The sequence below is a fragment of the Helicoverpa zea genome, chromosome 19 (assembly GCF_022581195.2).
Source record: "Helicoverpa zea isolate HzStark_Cry1AcR chromosome 19, ilHelZeax1.1, whole genome shotgun sequence".
Taxonomy (NCBI): Eukaryota; Metazoa; Arthropoda; class Insecta; order Lepidoptera; family Noctuidae; genus Helicoverpa; species Helicoverpa zea.
In genome coordinates, this window is record NC_061470.1 from 7,333,269 (window position 1) to 7,352,192 (window position 18,924).

The 18,924-nt window shown below is 37.3% G+C and overlaps 3 protein-coding genes across 3 annotated transcripts; 2 read left to right on the forward strand and 1 right to left on the reverse strand.

Moving 5' to 3' along the window:
* Positions 1-3,512: 3,512 nt before the first annotated feature.
* LOC124639442 (probable 18S rRNA (guanine-N(7))-methyltransferase) lies at positions 3,513-4,966 on the forward strand. The gene is made up of 6 exons (XM_047176803.1): positions 3,513-3,673; positions 3,754-3,791; positions 3,885-4,063; positions 4,141-4,334; positions 4,416-4,605; positions 4,692-4,966. Exons 1-6 carry the CDS (start codon positions 3,635-3,637, stop codon positions 4,880-4,882), a joined length of 831 nt encoding a protein of 276 aa, XP_047032759.1. The 5' UTR covers positions 3,513-3,634; the 3' UTR covers positions 4,883-4,966.
* Positions 4,899-6,775, reverse strand: LOC124639443 (ATP synthase subunit C lysine N-methyltransferase). Its single transcript, XM_047176804.1, has 2 exons — positions 6,613-6,775; positions 4,899-5,634 (listed from the first exon to the last, which is right to left on the reverse strand). Exon 2 carries the CDS (start codon positions 5,565-5,567, stop codon positions 4,974-4,976), a length of 594 nt encoding a protein of 197 aa, XP_047032760.1. The 5' UTR covers positions 5,568-5,634; positions 6,613-6,775; the 3' UTR covers positions 4,899-4,973.
* A 112-nt stretch (positions 6,776-6,887) lies between these two features.
* LOC124639440 (ATP-dependent RNA helicase Ddx1) lies at positions 6,888-18,784 on the forward strand. The gene is made up of 13 exons (XM_047176800.1): positions 6,888-7,453; positions 7,626-7,743; positions 8,445-8,611; positions 9,920-10,051; positions 13,505-13,694; positions 13,988-14,175; positions 14,422-14,546; positions 16,285-16,422; positions 16,699-16,913; positions 17,133-17,248; positions 17,514-17,621; positions 17,955-18,089; positions 18,515-18,784. The coding sequence occupies exons 1-13, from the start codon at positions 7,004-7,006 to the stop codon at positions 18,617-18,619; spliced, it is 2,187 nt and encodes a 728-aa protein (XP_047032756.1). The 5' UTR covers positions 6,888-7,003; the 3' UTR covers positions 18,620-18,784.
* The last annotated feature ends 140 nt before the right edge of the window (positions 18,785-18,924 follow it).

The following is an 18,924-nucleotide window of genomic DNA, read 5'->3' on the forward strand; positions in this document are numbered from 1 at the left end:
CCCATGGTTTTTAGATGTTTTGAAATACTTTTTAAAATCCACAAATTATACTGAATCCAATCATACATATGAAGTTCCTGTCGACTCTGGGTTTTTTTTTGGCCATCTCCTTTACATAGTGTAGCACCCTGCATAGTACCTTTAGACGTAGATTTTGGACCATACAATGTATTATTATGCCTTACATAGACTGTTCTATTTTTTAAGAAGTTATATATCCATTTACACAGCTGACCAGGCACGCCCAACCTAGACATAACTTCTACAAGTATAGTCGGATCTAAACTGTCAAATGCACCTTGAACATCTAGAAATACACAAACAGTGTTTAACTTTCTATCTTTTGCATGTTTCAGGTCAAAGATTAAAGAAGTGAAGCTGTCAGCACAGCTTCGTCCTCGACGAAATCCATATTGAACATGTGGAATGATGCTGTTAGATTCCATATACCAATCTAAACGATTTTTAATCATGTTTTCAAATATTTTTCCTAGACATGAGGAGAGTGATATTGGTCTATAAGAGCTGGCCAGCTTTGCAGGTTTATCTGGTTTGAGTATTGGAATGACACATTGTGTTTTCCATGACTGTGGAATACGTTTACAATGCCAAAGGAGATTAAGAACATTAAGAAATATTTTTTGCGCAGATTCATCTAAATTTTTAATAATACAATATGGAAAATCATCTAAACCAGGTGTAGTGTCTCTCCGAGATATCAAACTCATGTTAAATTCTGACCATGTAAAAGGATGTAATAAAAATTTTGAATTTAGATTGTCATTATTTAATTCAAAAATACTGCCTAAATAATCAGAATCTTTTAAATTACTATTATCTGATAATTTATCTAGAAATGGAGAAACAAACTCATCACTGTATGATTTGTTGCCAATTCTTATACCTTTAAACATTTTAAGATGATTCCAAATCTTACTTATAGGTGTAGTTCTATTAAAAGTGTTACATAAGTTATCCCAACCTATTCCTCTTTGTTCCGATATAGTTCTTTTCTTAAGCGCATCTTTTCTTTTGTAATCTAAATAATTCTCCATAGTAGACTCACTTCTATAAAGTTTTAATGCATTATAAGAGGCAATTACACTTTTTTCACAAATGTCATTCCACCAAGGAGCTGGAGGCCTGCTTTTAAAATTATTTAATTTAGTGAGTTTAGGAATTGTCATCTCTTTTAAAGTATCTAATCGAGAACAAAAATCATTATAGGTTGAAATAGGATCATACAATTTTAGGGCTAAATCATTGAATATTGTTTTGGAAATAGTTTTATACTTTATCCAATCTGCTTTTTTATATATAAATCTATCAACTGGGGCATTAATTTGATATTTATCTATTTGTAGAGTAATCTCTGTTATTGTTGGATAGTGATAACTACCCATGGCATCATCATGAACAGACCACTCGCATATTGATGCGAGGTTAGCACTAACAAAGCTAACATCAATTGCAGATGGATTTCGTCTCGGGTTATTAACAGTTGTAAAACTACCATCATTCAAAATACATAAATCCAAGTCATCAATGATATTAAATAAATCCTGACCTCTGCTCTTAGTGGATAGACAACCAAATGCAATGTGATGCGCATTAAAATCACCGCTGATAAAGATGGGCTTTGGAAGATCATTAATTATATTACGCAGTCTATTGATTCGTAGGTGTCCACTAGAAGGAGGACAGTATACACAAAGAATAGTTAAGCTACCATGCACAGTAGATAAGGACAAAGCAACAGTTTGTATGCCTTCATAAAATCTAGTGTTTAAAACTGTGTACTTTAAGTATGGCTTAATTAGTATTGCTACACCATTATGAGCGTTATTGGAATTTTGATTGTAAATATTATATCCAGGTATTCTAAAATTATGATCTTTAAACCATGTTTCGTTAAGTAAGCAAATGTCAATATTTTGTTTTTCTAAGAATTGAATTAATAAGGGTTTCTTACTATTGGCACTCTGTATGTTATACTGAGCAATACGTAGCTTAGATATTGTGTGACTTGGATCCATTACTTTAGATTTTTAAGTAAAGTTTCTTTTATACTGTTTATGGTAGTAGGCGTATTATCTCCCTTATTACCTAGTTCCACCAATGTTTGCACTAGGGCCATGAGTACATCATTGCTGGCAACTATTTGTGCTTTGATGTCTACCTTAGGGACTTCTTTAGGTTTATTTACATTATGTACAGTATTATTTACAACAGGCTTATTTACAGATGTATGTACAGACTTATTTACAGTTTTATTTACATTATCAACTAGTTTCATTTTTGGAGGTGAAAGAGGTGGAAATTGTGAAATATCGGTCATTTGTTGTTTTGTCATTGTTGCACTTGCGTAAGTTATTTTATTTTTCTTTTCTAAAATTTTGTTTAATTTAATTGGACATAATCTAGATATTGCCAGATGAGGCCCACTGCAATTGACACAGCAGATCTCTGTTGGTTTGTCACATACTTTATATAAATGCTCACCTCCACAAATGGAACATCTTTGTTTACCATTGCATATTCTAGCAGAATGGTTAAATTTGAAGCAACGAAAACATTGCTACAATGGGGGGACATATTCAAATACTCGGTATGAAAATAGATCATATTGCACATTGTCTGGAAGAATATTTGATAGAAAAGTTATGCTAACTGTTTGTAGTGGTACTCGCTCTTGTCCAACTTTCTTTGTGAATCTTCTTACAGCTATTATTTCATAGATTGAAGACAGTTTTGTATATAATTCTTTGTTAGAGATGTTTGCTGGTACAAATCTGATTATACCTGTTTTTTCTATTTGCGCAGCCGGAATAAATGCTTTCAAATCATGTTTGTTAAGAAAAGCAGTATTATTAATAAAATTATTAGCAGTATTATATTGCTTGAATATTACCGCTATTTTATTCGCATTAATGCGCTGTATGGCCGTCACCCCTTTTATTTCGCTAGAAAATATGTGGTTAAGGTAGATAGGGCTCTTATTTCCTATTCTATCCTTATTGTTGGTGGCTTCAATAAACACTTTAAAGTCTAAATAAGGTGCATTTTCTGGATATAGTCTTTTATAATCTGGTTTAATATATGGTGAATAGTCAGTACGCTCACCGCCGCCGCCATCACCACAGCAGTCCATCGCAGTCCCTTCGCCTCCGGCCTCAGACCGGGGACGTTTATGTGAGGTGGGCGGGTTATCCCCGCCCCCCTCATTTCCCACCATTTTCACGGTTTTCCACACCTAGCACTTTTGTTTTAATTAACTTTTACATAAAAAACTAGCAAATGTTTAATAAAAACAAATTTTGAAAAAATCCTGAACCGCGCTTATTTAAAGTTCCCGCCAGAATCGATGCTAACAGGTGATTTTGACATTATCACTAGAGGTGCTATCTTTTCTGAAAAAAACACTCCGTAGCGTCGTTTTCGCGCCGGGGGTTGAAAACCACAGAAGTTACGGTTTTTCCTGCCAAGCATGTCCAACAACTTTCAGAAAATAACTGTCTAAGAAGAAAATGTCAATGTCAGTGTCACCAACATTTTTTTGAGGTTAAGTCTCGTGTGGCTTTGTTATTATTTTAATTAATAAACATTAAGGCATTAAAACACTAACTTAATTAAAATGTCGAAGAGGCCAGAGCATCAAGCACCACCTGAAGTTGTAAGGCTACTTTTAAAAATTAAAACTATTACAAAATATGTTTTGTTTACTACCTATTCATCCAATGTTTATTTTTTTAGTTCTACAATGAAGATGAAGCCCGAAAATACACACAAAAGTGAGTTTTGTCTACAATCGACATCTGTCAATAACAATATATCGGTTATATGGGGATTGGATAAAGAAAACTTTTGTTGATATATGTTTTCAGTTCGCGTATTATTGATATCCAGGCACAGATGACAGAACGCTGCATAGAGTTACTATTGCTACCTGAAGATACTCCATGCCTTCTTCTAGACATAGGATGCGGTTCCGGCCTGTCTGGAACAGTGTTAGAAGAAAATGGACACATGTGGATTGGCATGGATATATCACCTGCAATGTTAGGTAATTTTGAAAATAAATTGAAACTACATAATCACTATATTGTCATATCTTCATAACTTAACTTTATGTTATTGCAGATGTAGCTAAAGAAAGAGAGACAGAAGGTGATCTAGTGCTATCAGACATGGGTGAAGGAGTACCATTCAGAGCTGGCTGTTTTGATGGTGCAGTTTCTGTGTCAGCCTTGCAGTGGCTCTTCAATGCTGATAAGAAGTCTCACAATCCTGTCAAGAGGCTTCATCAGTTCTTTAGTTCTCTTTATGCCTCTTTAGTAAGTCAAAATACATTACAATTTGTTAAAAAAATATTTTTACTTTACTAGTAAAATTTTAAAAATATAATTTAATTGCAGTCCAGATCAGCCAGAGCAGTATTCCAGTTCTACCCAGAGAATGAGAGTCAAATGGACCTTGTCACTTCTCAGGCCATGAAGGCTGGCTTCTATGGAGGTGTTGTTGTAGACTTTCCTAATTCTGCCAAAGCCAAGAAGTTCTTCTTGGTTTTAATGACTGGAGGATCTGCTCCATTACCTCAAGCACTAGGTAACTATCAAAGAGTTATGTGCCAATCAAATTTGTTTATAGTAATATTGAAGAAATTAATATGCTGAATCTAAATCTTATTTTAGGTACAGATGAGGCAGACAATAATCTCCAGGTGAAGTATGCTAAAAGAGAAGCTACAAGAAACATTAGAGGAAAGCCACTTAAAAACTCAAGATCCTGGATCATAGAGAAAAAAGAAAGGAGAAGGAAACAAGGCAAAGACACCAAGCCTGATACAAAATACACAGGCAGGAAAAGAAGTGGTCGCTTTTAGTAATAAAAATAAGTTATGTGTAAAAACAACAGTGTATATTGATTTAAAGACTAAGCTAAAATTTAATAAAATATATCAGTTATATTTTGGTTTATCTTTTCACTACATATTTCCAAACTGTGTCTACACCACTTCCAATAGTTTCCACAGGAATCATGTTAGGCAGGGGAAATCGGCAAGCTACTATGACAGTGTCAGAGTTAGTTTCTGCAAGCAACTTCTTCTCAAAGTCTGTCATCATCTGTTCAACACCAAATATGACTATATTGTTGTAGGGTTTTAAGTCAAACTTCCATAAATCACGCCGGTAAAACTTGCTGCTTCTGCACTCTGGATTCAATAATGATGCGATTCGGGAATAGTATACGAGCCATGGATTTAATTCTACTCCATCTGCTTGAAATCCTAGTTTAGCAGCTGTGAATACAATCCTTCCATCACCCGACCCTACATCCAACAGTTTACCACTACGACCTGTCAGAGCTTTGGTAACACCAAGGAGTTGTTCGGTGGTAGCAGGAACGTAAGGCAAACATACTTTTCTCAGCGCTGGAGCTGTAAACGGTATGCAAATAATACTGACACCAACCGCTAGGCCTCCAGTTACGTATATGAGTACTTTTCCAGTAGACGAGAGATTTGCTGGATTCTTTGGTTTCGAACCCTGGAGTAGCTCTAGCTCCATTTTTCTGGAATCAGAACATTCTGTTTATGTTGAGAAAATGAGGTTATAAAATCATTTGACAATTGACCATAGACATAATATAGTAAACAGGACTGCGCACCTTTACCCAAAAAACGAGCCGAGTGAAACAGTTAGTACGGAGGCCGTCTGTCCCTTTCTAATAGGGTGACTATGAGATTAAGCTATGTGAGACAAATCCGAATTTGCTAAGATTATTAAACACAGATTGGTATTGAAATTTAAACTTACGCAGTTTGTGACCTTAAAATACTAATATAGGCTTTTAATAATTAGCGGGAATTAGCAGTATAAAAGCAGGAAGATTCGAAGTGAAGACTGTTTTATTTTGTATTTTTGCTTCACACATAGACTGCTGAGCCGTTTATGTCGCCTTTCTTCATTTTTTGGGAAGCTATAACAATAGTACAACAGTTTTAAAATCCATCACCCTTATTTTGACTCATTACAAGAATTCATGGGCACCCTAGTTGTTTGATTTACGAAAATGTTATTATTAGCTAACCTGTGGAACGATATATTGCAACCACCATAGGATTCACTTTTGCAAGTAGAAACGCAACACTTTTTCACCATTTTAATAGTTTAAATTGATTTAATACAAAAAAATATAAACAAAATTTTAAATGCTGATTACGCGCCAAGAATGTTCAGGGTTACCGCTAGAAAATAAAAAAAAGCAAAATAAAAATTTATGTTGTTTAGGTTTTAATAATAAATACGAATAAATTAATGCGATTGTTATTAATTTGTTGACTTACAATTGTTAAAATAAAATAAAAATATAAGTGATTCAATTGTTTTTTGGGAAGACAAAACTTTTGATCACAACATTTTTTTATGCTGGCAAGGTGTTAGAAAGAGACAAACAGCCTCCGTTCGAACTATCCCTCTCGGCTCGGATTTGCCTCTGTGTATTATGCAACCAATTTAGTACCTTATTGCGTTAGAATAGAGTTCATTTTCGTAAATATATATTTTGAGCGTGCGCAATCTTGTTTAGTAATATTATATCTATGCAATTGACTGACTTGACAGACAATAGTAAATGGTGTTAGAGGTGAGAGCTGTAAATTTTTTATCGTTTTTATAAACGACTTTGTCACAATCAAATGAAAATTTTCAAAGCCGCACTGATTAAAGAATATTCCTTCTATTCGCAAGAAAAACAAAAGGAAATTAAAGTTTTCAGCTGGCGTCTTGCAAGCGTCAGAGAGTATATAATCACTACGTTTTAGCAAGCGTCTGCTGTCGGATGTCGGTCTGACATTCAACTTGTTTGACAATGTCAGTGGTGCAATAAATATTGGCAATTGGCATTTCTGTCAATTCGGTGTGATCCTAATCGGTAGCGGCAGAAATTTTATTCGAAGTGTACAATTTCTAAAAGTGTTATAATAAAGTAAATACCTAGAGTAATGACGGCATTCGAAGAGTTCGGTGTCCTCCCCGAGCTGGGGAAGGCCATCGAGGAGATGGACTGGACACTACCAACAGATGTCCAGGCTGAAGCCATACCGCTCATCTTAGGCGGTGGTGACGTGCTTATGGCTGCTGAGACTGGCAGCGGAAAGACTGGCGCCTTCTGTTTGCCCATTCTGCAGATAGTATGGGAAACTTTAAAAGATCTACAAGAGGGGAAGACGAGTAAGATTATACAGACAGTTTCGTCAGAATGGACGATGTCGTTCTTTGACCGCACAGACGCGCTGGCTGTAACGCCGGATGGTCTGAGGTGCCAGTCCCGAGATCAGAAGGGCTGGCATGGCTGCAGGGCCACTAAGGGCGTACATAGCAAGGGAGCCTATTACTATGAAGCCACTGTGACCGATGAGGGTCTTTGCCGTGTAGGCTGGTCCACACAGGCGGTAAGTTAATATTCACAACAAAACATGAAAATAAAACTAAAGAACATCTCATCATCAACAAATTCTAAATTCAATTGTTTAAAGTTCATATTTCCCCCACATACCGATGATTTTCAGTTAAATTGCACAATATTTCAAAATATTAACATTTTAATATCCTTAATATTTTAAGGCAAGACTGGATCTTGGTACAGACCGCCTTGGTTTTGGTTTTGGAGGCACAGGCAAGAAGTCAAATGCCAAAAACTTTGATGACTATGGTGCACCATATGGAATGAATGATGTAATAGGTATGACACTTTCATTTGTTTGATAATATTATGTTACATGCGGTAAGCATGATCTAAATAAAAATAGGCTCCATATTAAGAAATTACCCATTTATAATTTGAGTACAATTGTGATCTTAGGGTATTAAGGGAGCTTTATGATAATTTATTAAATACTAGCTTTTGCCCGCAACTTCGTTCGCGTGGAATAGTGACTACCAGCAGATTTTTGATTTGACCAATAGATGGCGCTATATGTCCGGAATAATTTTATTTTTATTTTTTTTTGTAATAAAAACTATCCTATGTCCTTTCTCAAGTTTCAAACTATGTCTGTACCAAATTTCACACAAATCGGTTCAGTAGTTTAGGCGTGAAGAAAAGACAGACAGACAGACAGAAAGACAGACAGACAGACAGACAGAGTTACTTTCGCATTTATAATATTAGTTTGGATTGAGCCAATTTTGTATAGAATTACCTTATTGCAATATTTTGTGAGGTGCTTAGAATTTAGGGTAAGAAAAAGTCCCTGATTTAGTGCTTTATAAACCTTTTAATAAAAAGTAGTAATTTTTACTTATAATTCTTTATTGCACACATAGATACATTTTGACACACTAAAGAACAGAGAGATTATGTATGACGGTGAGCTTAACCCAGTGCTGGGTTCTGATTTGATAGGGTAGGGCAAATTTCTAACATTTTCTTTATTATTTAAGGATGTCTACTGAACTTGAACACTGGAGATATCAGCTACACAAAGAATGGGGAGCCACTAGGAGTTGCCTTCAATTTGTCACCAGAGAGACGAGGCGACACATACTTCCCAGCTGTGGTGCTCAAGAATGCTGAGATGAGCTTTAACTTCGGCAAGATGCCATTCAAGGTGCTTAAAAAATATAATTTATTGTAACAACAAAACAGGGTAATTTCTAGGTTTATTATCTAGTCCAGATGCAATGTGTATTCCATAACCATACTTATACCTATGGGTGCATCAAAAGAAGTATGTTGTAATGATATAGTGAAACCCTGAATCTTTTATTCAATAAGAATTATGTGTTGTATTTTTTGTTGTCACAACAATTCATACCTTTTTTTTTTTTTTTTTTTTTTTTTTTTATCGACGTAAAATCATCAAATGACCCCTCCCGCTGTGGGTTAGCAGCGGTGAGGGAGTGTCAGACTCTTACTGACTAAAATCGTCGTGTTCCGTCATAGGCCTTTTATGTACCAGGGCCGCGGTATCTCTTTCGAACAACCCGCAGCCCCGGCAGGCCTTGGCCCTGCTGGGCCCCGCTGGGGTTGCTGACGTCTCTTTGAGGAGCGCGTGGAACAACGCGCGCCGTCGACACGGGTCTGTCGTCTAGGAAGACAGAGGGACGATGAGCCACCCGAACTCACCGCCCACAGACCCACGCCTACGGTGGCCGGGAGTCATCTCGCGACACCCGGCGCCCATGGTGTCTACCTGGTCCAGCGCGGCGGCCGGGATGAGAGGTGCGGACTCTCTGGCGTTCCGCCTCCTCCTTCTCGAGCATGACCGCTTCGCAGAAGGAGGCGACGGCATCCCATTCCCTCTCGCCCCGGACCATGGCCTGAACCAGGGCCGGACGCGAGAGGTCGCCGCCGCCCAAAGCCTCGACGAGGACCCGGCGGTGCCCCTCCCATGCGGGGCACACCTGGACTGTGTGGTCCACCGTGTCCTCGGGGCTGTCCGCACAATGGTGACACCCGGGCGCCTCCTCACGACCGATGCGGTGCAGGTACCTCCCGAAACAACCGTGTCCGGTGAGGACCTGCGTCATGCGGTACGTGAGGGCGCCGTGACTCCTCCCGAGCCACTCCTCAAAGAGGGGACTTACCGCCACGATGGTGGCGTGCCCTGCACTGGGTTGCGATAGTCGCTCCCTCCAGGCCACCATGAGATCGCGCCGGAGCTCCGCCCGCTGCGCGACAACTTGCCGCGGCAACGGGGTTTCTCCCCGGCGCTGAGCCTCCTCGCGCCAGTCGTACAGGCGCAAGAAGACAACAATTCATACCTTGCTTTGCAATATTGCATAATCCTTTTGGGTATGATTCATAATCATTAATCAATCATGTAAGCATATCATTAAAAGTGAAATAATGATAATATACTTCTTATGACATGTGTCATACTTAAACCTATTATAGTATTTTTTTTTTCTTCTAGTACCCCCCAACAGGGGACTACGTAGCTATCATTAATGCGCCGAAAGACCGCGTGAAGCCAAACGTGGTGTCATCAGACAGCGCGGTCGAAGCCACGCCCGCTAACAATGCACCAAGATCCATTATCATTGAGGTAAGTGTATCTTATCTATACTAATGTTATAAAGCTGAAGAGTTTGTTTGTTTGTTTGAACGCGCTAATCTCAGGAACTACTGGTCCGATTTGAAAATTTATTTCAGAGTAGCCTATAGCCTTCTTCGATAAATGGGCTATCCATTTATCGAAGAAGGCTATAGGCTACTTTTTATCTCGGTACGGGAAGTAGTTCCCACGGGATGCGGGTGAAACCGCTGGCAGAAGCTAGTCGTATATAATGTCAAAACAAGTTTATTTGTTTGAAATTGTTTTGGGTAACTTAAAAATAGCTAATTATTCACTGATGATAAGATTTTTTTACGAAACATTTTTTTGATTAAGTGAGATGACTATGTTTCGGATGGCACGTTAAACTGTAGGTGCCGGCTGTCATTGAACATCCTTGACAGTCGTTACAGGTAGTCAGAAGCCAGTAAGCACTGGTACTCAGCTACATCCATTTAGACATGTCCATCAGGATTGAGGAGCCACTTTTTGTATCTTAATGAAATTTTGTACTTATTTAGTAGTAAGTTAAAAAGTATTGTAGGCTCAATCTTGGAATTTGTAGTATAATAGTTCAAAAGTTATATGAACACAAAGGTGGCTCCTCAATCTAAATATTTGGACTGAGGAGCCACGTTGGAACACAGAAAGTATACGATGTAAATTCTTGAAAATTTTGTATGATTTAGTAGTAATTGAGCGCAATGCGTACTAAAAATTTAATTCCAGTATCTTTAATATTTAAGAAGATACAATACTTTGAATGTGGCACCTTAACCCATACAATGAAAGTGTGAATTCCCATGAATCGTAAGTGGCAAATTCAAATTACACCCCATAAACATTTAGTAGTAAGTGTGTCTGAATTTGTAGTACATAAACAAAGTAGTAAAACTGTGTGAATTTTGTAAAAATACGTATTTTAAGTGGCTCCTCAATCCTGACGTTTCTGAAATGAGAAAATGCTTGGGTTACCTGAAATCGGAATGGAATTAAAAAAATAAAGACACTAACATTTAGTATAAATTTCTACTAAATATACATGCATAAATGAAAATTGTATGTATATATATCTGATAAAAAATCATCTTTTCCATTTTCCTTAGGACGTCGCCATTAAGGGTGACCATGTAATATGAATAAAAATCAGGATAAATAGGTAGTTCTCAGCTTTGTCGCCAATTTTTTATGAAACCTCTGTAGACAAACGCATTTATGGCTATTCCGCCTCGTGAATGACAAAATATTATTAAATACAAAAGTATTTAATAACCTTACTTAATAAAGTATTTAATAAACTTGCTTTGCCATTCAACATTGCTGGAGCGGTGTAATGTTCCAAATTCAAAAAACGCGCCTGCAATGGTTTTTTTTTGCCCTCAGGGCAGGCTAAAGTGTTACGACCATACTGCCTAGTATTTCGTAGTGGCAATGGATTTGATTTTCATTGTCCGTAAATTCGATACTTCGCATTTTTTTTAATAATGACAGCATTACATATGAAACGGATATTCGCTGCGTTGTTGTAACCGACTTTTAAAAAAGGAGCAGGTTCTCAAGTCACTTGTTATTTTTTTTGTTACTCGCTTACTCGAAGACGCCTGGACCGATATGGTTTTTTTTTCTTTCTGCTCGCAGTTTTGTCCCATAGCTAACAGGTTATTCGTGATATGACCATGAAGGTTTGGATCTTACCTGATGATGGAGGCGACAGAAAATCAAGGGAACACCGTACCGGTATATAGCAACTGCCAAGTGTTTGGGCTCATTGGCTTCGTATTGACGAGATCTTTTCACCAAAATATGTTATGAGTACCATATCAGACCTGACAATGAAGACAAAGTGCGTTTAGGGAACTCCTTAACGGTTGATAGCAGCTACCTTGTGTTAGGCCATATTTTATTTATATTGGTAAAGACTTTCCACAACTGCCACTGAGGGTATTTAAAATACACTCTTTTGCAAAAAAAAGCGGCCACCTATGTTAAATCTTGGCTTTAAGGACTTTATGTGTGTTTCAAAAGGTTTTAATGGCTGGAATATATTACTAGCATCAAAAGGGTTTGCCAAACATGCGTATCTATTATTAATTTTAATTTTGGAGAATTGCTAAGAAAGTTGTTAAAACCTTGTTCTGGGACTAATTCCTAGTAGAAACTTTGTCGGTGTTTTTAATAGCAAGTTTTCCAAGTGATTTTCAGGAAACTGATACTGCAGATTTAATAACTGATTGATGAACATTTTTGCTGCATCAAAACATTTTAGAAAAATCATGCACATTTAGTAAAATTGTCAGCTGTAATAAATGAGAATAAGATTATACAGAGGAACTCAGCACGACGATTGACGACAAATCATTAGAGATAAAAAATAATAAAGAATATAAAAAAAAATTGGCGTCAAAGCTGAGAACTACCTATTTATCCTGATTTTTATTCACATTACATGGTCACCCTTAATGGCGACGTCCTAAGGAAAATGGAAAAGATGATTTTTTATCAGATATTGAATACATACAATTTTCATTTGTGCATGTATATTTAGTAGAAATGTATACTAAATGTTAGTGTCTTTATTTTTTTAATTCCATTCCAATTTCAGGTAACCCAAGCATTTTCTCATTTCAGAAACGTCAGGATTGAGGAGCCACTTAAAATACGTATTTTTACAAAATTCACACAGTTTTACTACTTTGTTTATGTACTACAAATTCAGACACACTTACTACTAAATGTTTATGGGGTGTAATTTGAATTTGCCACTTACGATTCATGGGAATTCACACTTTCATTGTATGGGTTAAGGTGCCACATTCAAAGTATTGTATCTTCTTAAATATTAAAGATACTGGAATTAAATTTTTAGTACGCATTGCGCTCAATTACTACTAAATCATACAAAATTTTCAAGAATTTACATCGTATACTTTCTGTGTTCCAACGTGGCTCCTCAGTCCAAATATTTAGATTGAGGAGCCACCTTTGTGTTCATATAACTTTTGAACTATTATACTACAAATTCCAAGATTGAGCCTACAATACTTTTTAACTTACTACTAAATAAGTACAAAATTTCATTAAGATACAAAAAGTGGCTCCTCAATCCTGATGGACATATTTAGACTGGAAGCCGACCCCAACATAGTTGGGAAAAAAGGCTTGGAGGATGAGGAGCATGAGATTTTTTTGATGAAGTACCTACAGAATTTAGAATGCATACTTATAAAAATCTCTTATTTTATTCTTAGCAGCTCATAAAATAAAAGACGAAAATATTTTGACCCTAGCTTTAGCTCCTTTACAATCCTTATGACCACACTGCAAAGCGCTAGTAGTGGTTCCAGACTAGGCGATTGAAACGCGTGTGTAAGCTCGTTTTTAAAACTGCATGTTGGGCGATCTCACCATTCTACAGATGTTCACAGTTTTCTTTTTTCTGAATAGCCTTCCAGAGAGTTGGCAGAGCAGACCTGCAATCAGATAACAAAGTTCAAGAAGTACCTGGACAACCCAAAGGTTCGCGAGCTGCTAGTAGTGGGCGGTATCAACGTGAAGGATCAAATCAATGCGCTCAATGCTGGTATTGATATTGTTGTGGGCACTCCTGGCCGGTTGGAGGATCTTATCCAAGGAGGTAAGGATTTTAAGATACAGGTACAGAGACAAACCTCGTTCTTTCTCTGCCACGTGGGACAGCCGTATGTAGCTTCAAAGCATCGCGCTCTCGAGAGCCCTTCTCTTATACTTCATATACGACATTGAGTTGAGTTTATAATCTGCCAGAAGTTAACAATCCGATGGACTAGTTTTAAAACCTTCTAACTCTTAAAAATATATTGTTTTAATAGAGAAGTATTAGTAATAGATCGTAATTCATCTATCACTATTCACTACTCTATAGCTCAAGTTTCTTACATCCACCTTCAGGTTACCTAGCCCTGACACACTGTCGTTTCTTCGTCCTGGACGAGGCGGATGGTCTCCTCAAGGCTGGGTATGGCGAGCTCATCGAGCGCCTGCACCGGCAGATACCCAAGATCACCTCCGATGGTAGACGACTGCAGATGGTTGTCTGCTCCGCTACTTTACACGCTTTTGAGGTCAAGAAAATGGCGGTAAGTTAAGTTTTTGTTTTTGGAAACCGTTCCGTTTTCTACCCGACTTCAACTACTGCCCGTACCTGCATAAAATTTAGCCTATGTCCTATGTTACTCGCAAATAATGTTATTCCCTAATGGTGAAAGAATTTTGAAAATCGGTCCAATAGTTTTTGAGTTTATCTATTGCAAACAAAGTTTTCCTCTTAGTATAGATAGATTATAAAGTTGTGCAAAAACTACTATATTATTTTTTTGTTATAGGAGAAGTTAATGCACTTCCCTACGTGGGTGGACCTGAAGGGTGAGGACGCGGTGCCCGAGACCGTGCATCACGTGGTCGTCAACGTCGACCCGCAGAAGGATCGTCTATGGGAGACCCTGCGCAAGTGAGTACCCAGTATAAGCATCTATAGAATAGAAAAAACTAGCTAAAATAAGATTAAAAAATATCCTTGCACACAACTTTACTAGCAGAGAGAATGATTACCAACTTGTAACTATTGCATTTGCAAGTTTCATAATTATATTGGACAAGGACAAGGGTGGCAAAGTGGATGTAGTCTATACAGACTATAGTAAGGCCTTTGACAGAATTGATCACAGAATTTTGCTATCGAAATTAAATAATATGGGTGTTCACGGTGACCTACTTAGATGGTTCTCCTCGTACTTGGATAATAGGTCACAAGCTGTGGTACTAAATAACTATATTTCGAGTTGGGTTCCTATCCCTAGCGGATGTCCTCAAGGCTCCTTGCTTGGTCCGTTGTTATTTGTTGCATATGTTAACGATATCGATTCATGTCTGATGTCATCGAAACTTTTGTGTTTTGCTGATGACATGAAAATTTACTCAGCTATTTCATCAACCGAGGATATGATCAAACTTCAGGCTGATCTGAGGAGACTGGAGGAATATTGTCGGAGAAGTAGGTTAGACCTTAATCCTGCCAAATGTTCGGTGGTGACATATTCACGTAAACGTTCAGTAATCGAAATGAGTTACACTTTGGGTGGTCAGCCTTTGCCCAGAGTGAGCTCCATTCGTGATCTAGGTGTACACCATGACTGTAAACTCTTGTTTGAAACACATGTGGATACTATTGTCTCTAAAGCGACTAAATCTCTGGGATTTATAATGAGGGTCTCTAAATCTTTAAAAATGCAAAAACCTTAAAAATATTATATTGTACCTTTGTTCGAAGCCAGTTAGAGTATGCGTCAGAAATTTGGAATCCTTGTTACCAAAAATATATTGATAGAATTGAAAATATCCAAAAAAGGTTCTTAAAATTTTTATGTTTCCATCAGAAAGTTCCATATAATTCCGAAAATTACCTTGATCTTTGTAAAAAGTATCATTTACTACCTCTGTCAATTCGTCGTGAGATCTCTGACTGCATACTACTATTAAAAATGTTCAAAAATGACATTAATTGCCCTGAACTTTTATCGAAATTTAGTTTTAATATCCCATCCAGAACCCGATATAATCCACCTATTTCTGTGCCATTTGCATCAACAAACTATAGGAAAAATTCTTGTATTGTGCGTGCAAGCAGAAACTTAAATAAGTTAAGTAAACAGCATGATATTGATTTGTTTAATACTAGTATAGTCACGGCCAGGCGGCGCCTGAGTCTTGAGTTTTTCAGAAACAACGATGTGGAGTAATCACATAGTTTTTTATGCGCTTTTATTATATTACTAAGTAGTAAGTACTGTTCCTTAGTAATTTAGTATTCTTATTTTTTCAAATTTGTAGTTCATGGTTATTTTTATACTCTAGTGTTAAACGTGAGGACTTGTTATTGGCTATCCGATTACCATTCATAATTACAATGTGTTTTATCTTGCTGTAAGTCTTCCATGCTGTATAAATAAATAAATAAATATATTGCTCAAAAGAACAAGACTTTTGTTTCATGATTTCAGTGTGGGCGATTCGCGGTTTTAATTTCAGTATGTAATTTTGGAGCTGGAGCTGTCTTCAATTAGTTGCGTTGACTTAAAAATGGCAATTTGACTATTTTGTTTAATTCTTAATGAATTCTTTTTTTTTTTTTGGGAAATTGTGTTATATATTTTGGGAAAATTTCACAACAGCAACTATCCTTGTTATAGGCACGTACAGACCGATGGCGTGCACTCTAAGGACAACATTCGTAGCGGCAATACCACGCCCGAGACGCTGTCGGAGGCCGTCAAGATACTGAAGGGAGAGTACTGCATCCGCGCCATCAGGGAACATAAGATGGACAGGTGATACTTACTCCTCGATATTTTCGTGAAAAATTATTACACATGGCTCCTGTCAGCGATTTTAACCCTGTGAGAACTACTCTGCGCTCACGGAATAAGACTTTTTTAATTGGCCAATTAGTAGTATGGTCACATAAACTCATAGGTTTGTAATATTAACAATTATTATGGGAATAGCAGCAGAAAAGATACCCAGTTCCTGATCTTTAATATTTACATTATTTAGAACTCGTATATGCAGGTCCTCAATACTGAACATGATTTGTCTTTTTCCAGAGCCATAATCTTCTGCCGCACAAAGTTAGACTGCGACAATCTGGAACGCTATCTAAAGTCGTACGGCAACGAGTTCTCTTGCGTCTGTTTACACGGTGACCGTAAACCGGCGGAACGTAAGGGCAACTTGGAGAAGTTCAAGACCAGCCAGGTCAAGTTCCTGATTTGTACCGATGTAGCCGCTAGGGGTATTGATATCTCTGGATTGCCGTTTAGTAAGTATTGGAGTCATATTTTTTATAAGAATTCTCCCTGAAATTAAAGTTGTAATTATATAAGATATAATTTATTATTTAGAAATATATAAATTCCTTGTAAACGAACACGTGACAATGATGCTTTATTTTTCCTGTATGCATAATTCTATACATATTATAGTTTATTTTTCAGTAAATCAGATAACTTATATTGATAAAACAATACTCTTTATTTAGTGATCAACGTAACTCTGCCCGACGAGAAGTCAAACTACGTGCATCGTATTGGTCGTGTAGGACGTGCGGAGCGTATGGGGCTCGCTATCAGTCTTGTCTCCACCGTGCCGGAGAAGGTAATCGACTTTTCACATTCTAGTCCAAAAATGTAAGGATTTCTGTCAGACACGTCGAAAGAAACTCACTCAACTGCGTGTTTCAACGCTTTTGTGATTTTTTTACGTTATTTAGTCCTGATTCCAACGACTGATCCGTAGACGTAGTGGACGCAGCAAACAAAATTGAAATAATTTTCGCATTAACTTTCTTGTGTCGATTATTTTCGAAGCTCTTCGCTGTTCTATATATCGAGGCAAAGCTACTATTGTTATTTACTTGCAGGTATGGTACCACGGCGAGTGGTGCTCGTCTCGCGGCCGCAACTGCTGGAACACCAACCTGACGGACGACCATCCTCGCGGCTGCTGCATGTGGTACAACGAGCCACAGGTAAAGTCGTAACTCCTCTATTATGGAAACTCTTCTGTTTATTTCTGTAGTGGAGGGGGAAGTGTGAATGTTGCCGAATTTCATGAACGTTGAACTTAAAGAACACTGATGTAAAGAATAGTCCTGCATTTTGTGATATCCTGAATAATACAAAGTACCTTTGTAATAGCATGGTTGTAGTTCCACTTAAAAGATAGGAAGTTTCCTCATCGTCTTATCAGAAAGTACGGTCATCGACATATCTCGAAGGGAGGATTCTATTTTTTTTTCATGCCTAAATATTGAGGTTTTCTTAAATACATTTTACCCCCAACTTATATAAATCTTTCTCAGTATCTGGCCGACATCGAGGATCACCTGACGATCACGATCCAGCAGATCAGCAACGACATGAAGGTGCCTGCCAATGAGTTTGACGGCAAGGTCACTTACGGACAGAAGAGGCTACAGACCGGCACTGGATACCAGGTAACATCCTAACTAACTTAACCATTGTAAATGCAAATGTTAGTTTGTTTATGAGTTGCACTCTGACTGACTATAGATGTAAGTTATATTTACTTATACTCCATTCAAAATAACATTAGAAATTTAAGTAAACCTTTTTTACTGTTTGTTCAACCGATTTTGACTTCCATTGCGTTAGTAGTATGATTAATGGCGGCTGCAGTAAATACTTGGTATTGTAACCACTATTTTGCTTTCAATTCCGTACTTTTGTCTAAGGAATAGAAGTCAAAATCGGTGGAACAAACAGTAAAGAAGGTTTACTTAAATTTCTAATGTTATTTTAAATAGAGTATAGGTGCCCGAAATGTATAGACACTTTCAAGGTAGTAGTGTAGTTTTTTTGGAAAAGTTATGGGTGGTTGATTTGTTCCCGCCATTTATAGGATCACGTGACCCAGATGGCACCAGTAGTGAAGTCTCTGCAAGAACTGGAGTCGCAGGCGCAGCTCTACTATCTCAAAATGCACCATAACGTGACTATCGCCTAATTAATTTATTGTAATGAATTGTAACTAACTTATAGACTGATAATTTCTAATGTATTGTCCTATAATTTAATGTTGCCTTTGAACGTATTGAGATAAATAGCAAGGCATTCATTAATCGTAAACACTAATTAAGTTTTTATCAGCTAAATAAAATATTAAAACACAGATCAAAGTTCATTTTTTATATTTCACCCAATTTCTCAATCACTACTGATTATTATTAGGGCAGTGTGGCGGCCCACATTTTAAAATAAATTATTAAGTCTCATAACACCGCTACTTAGGAAAATAGCCGTTAACAATAC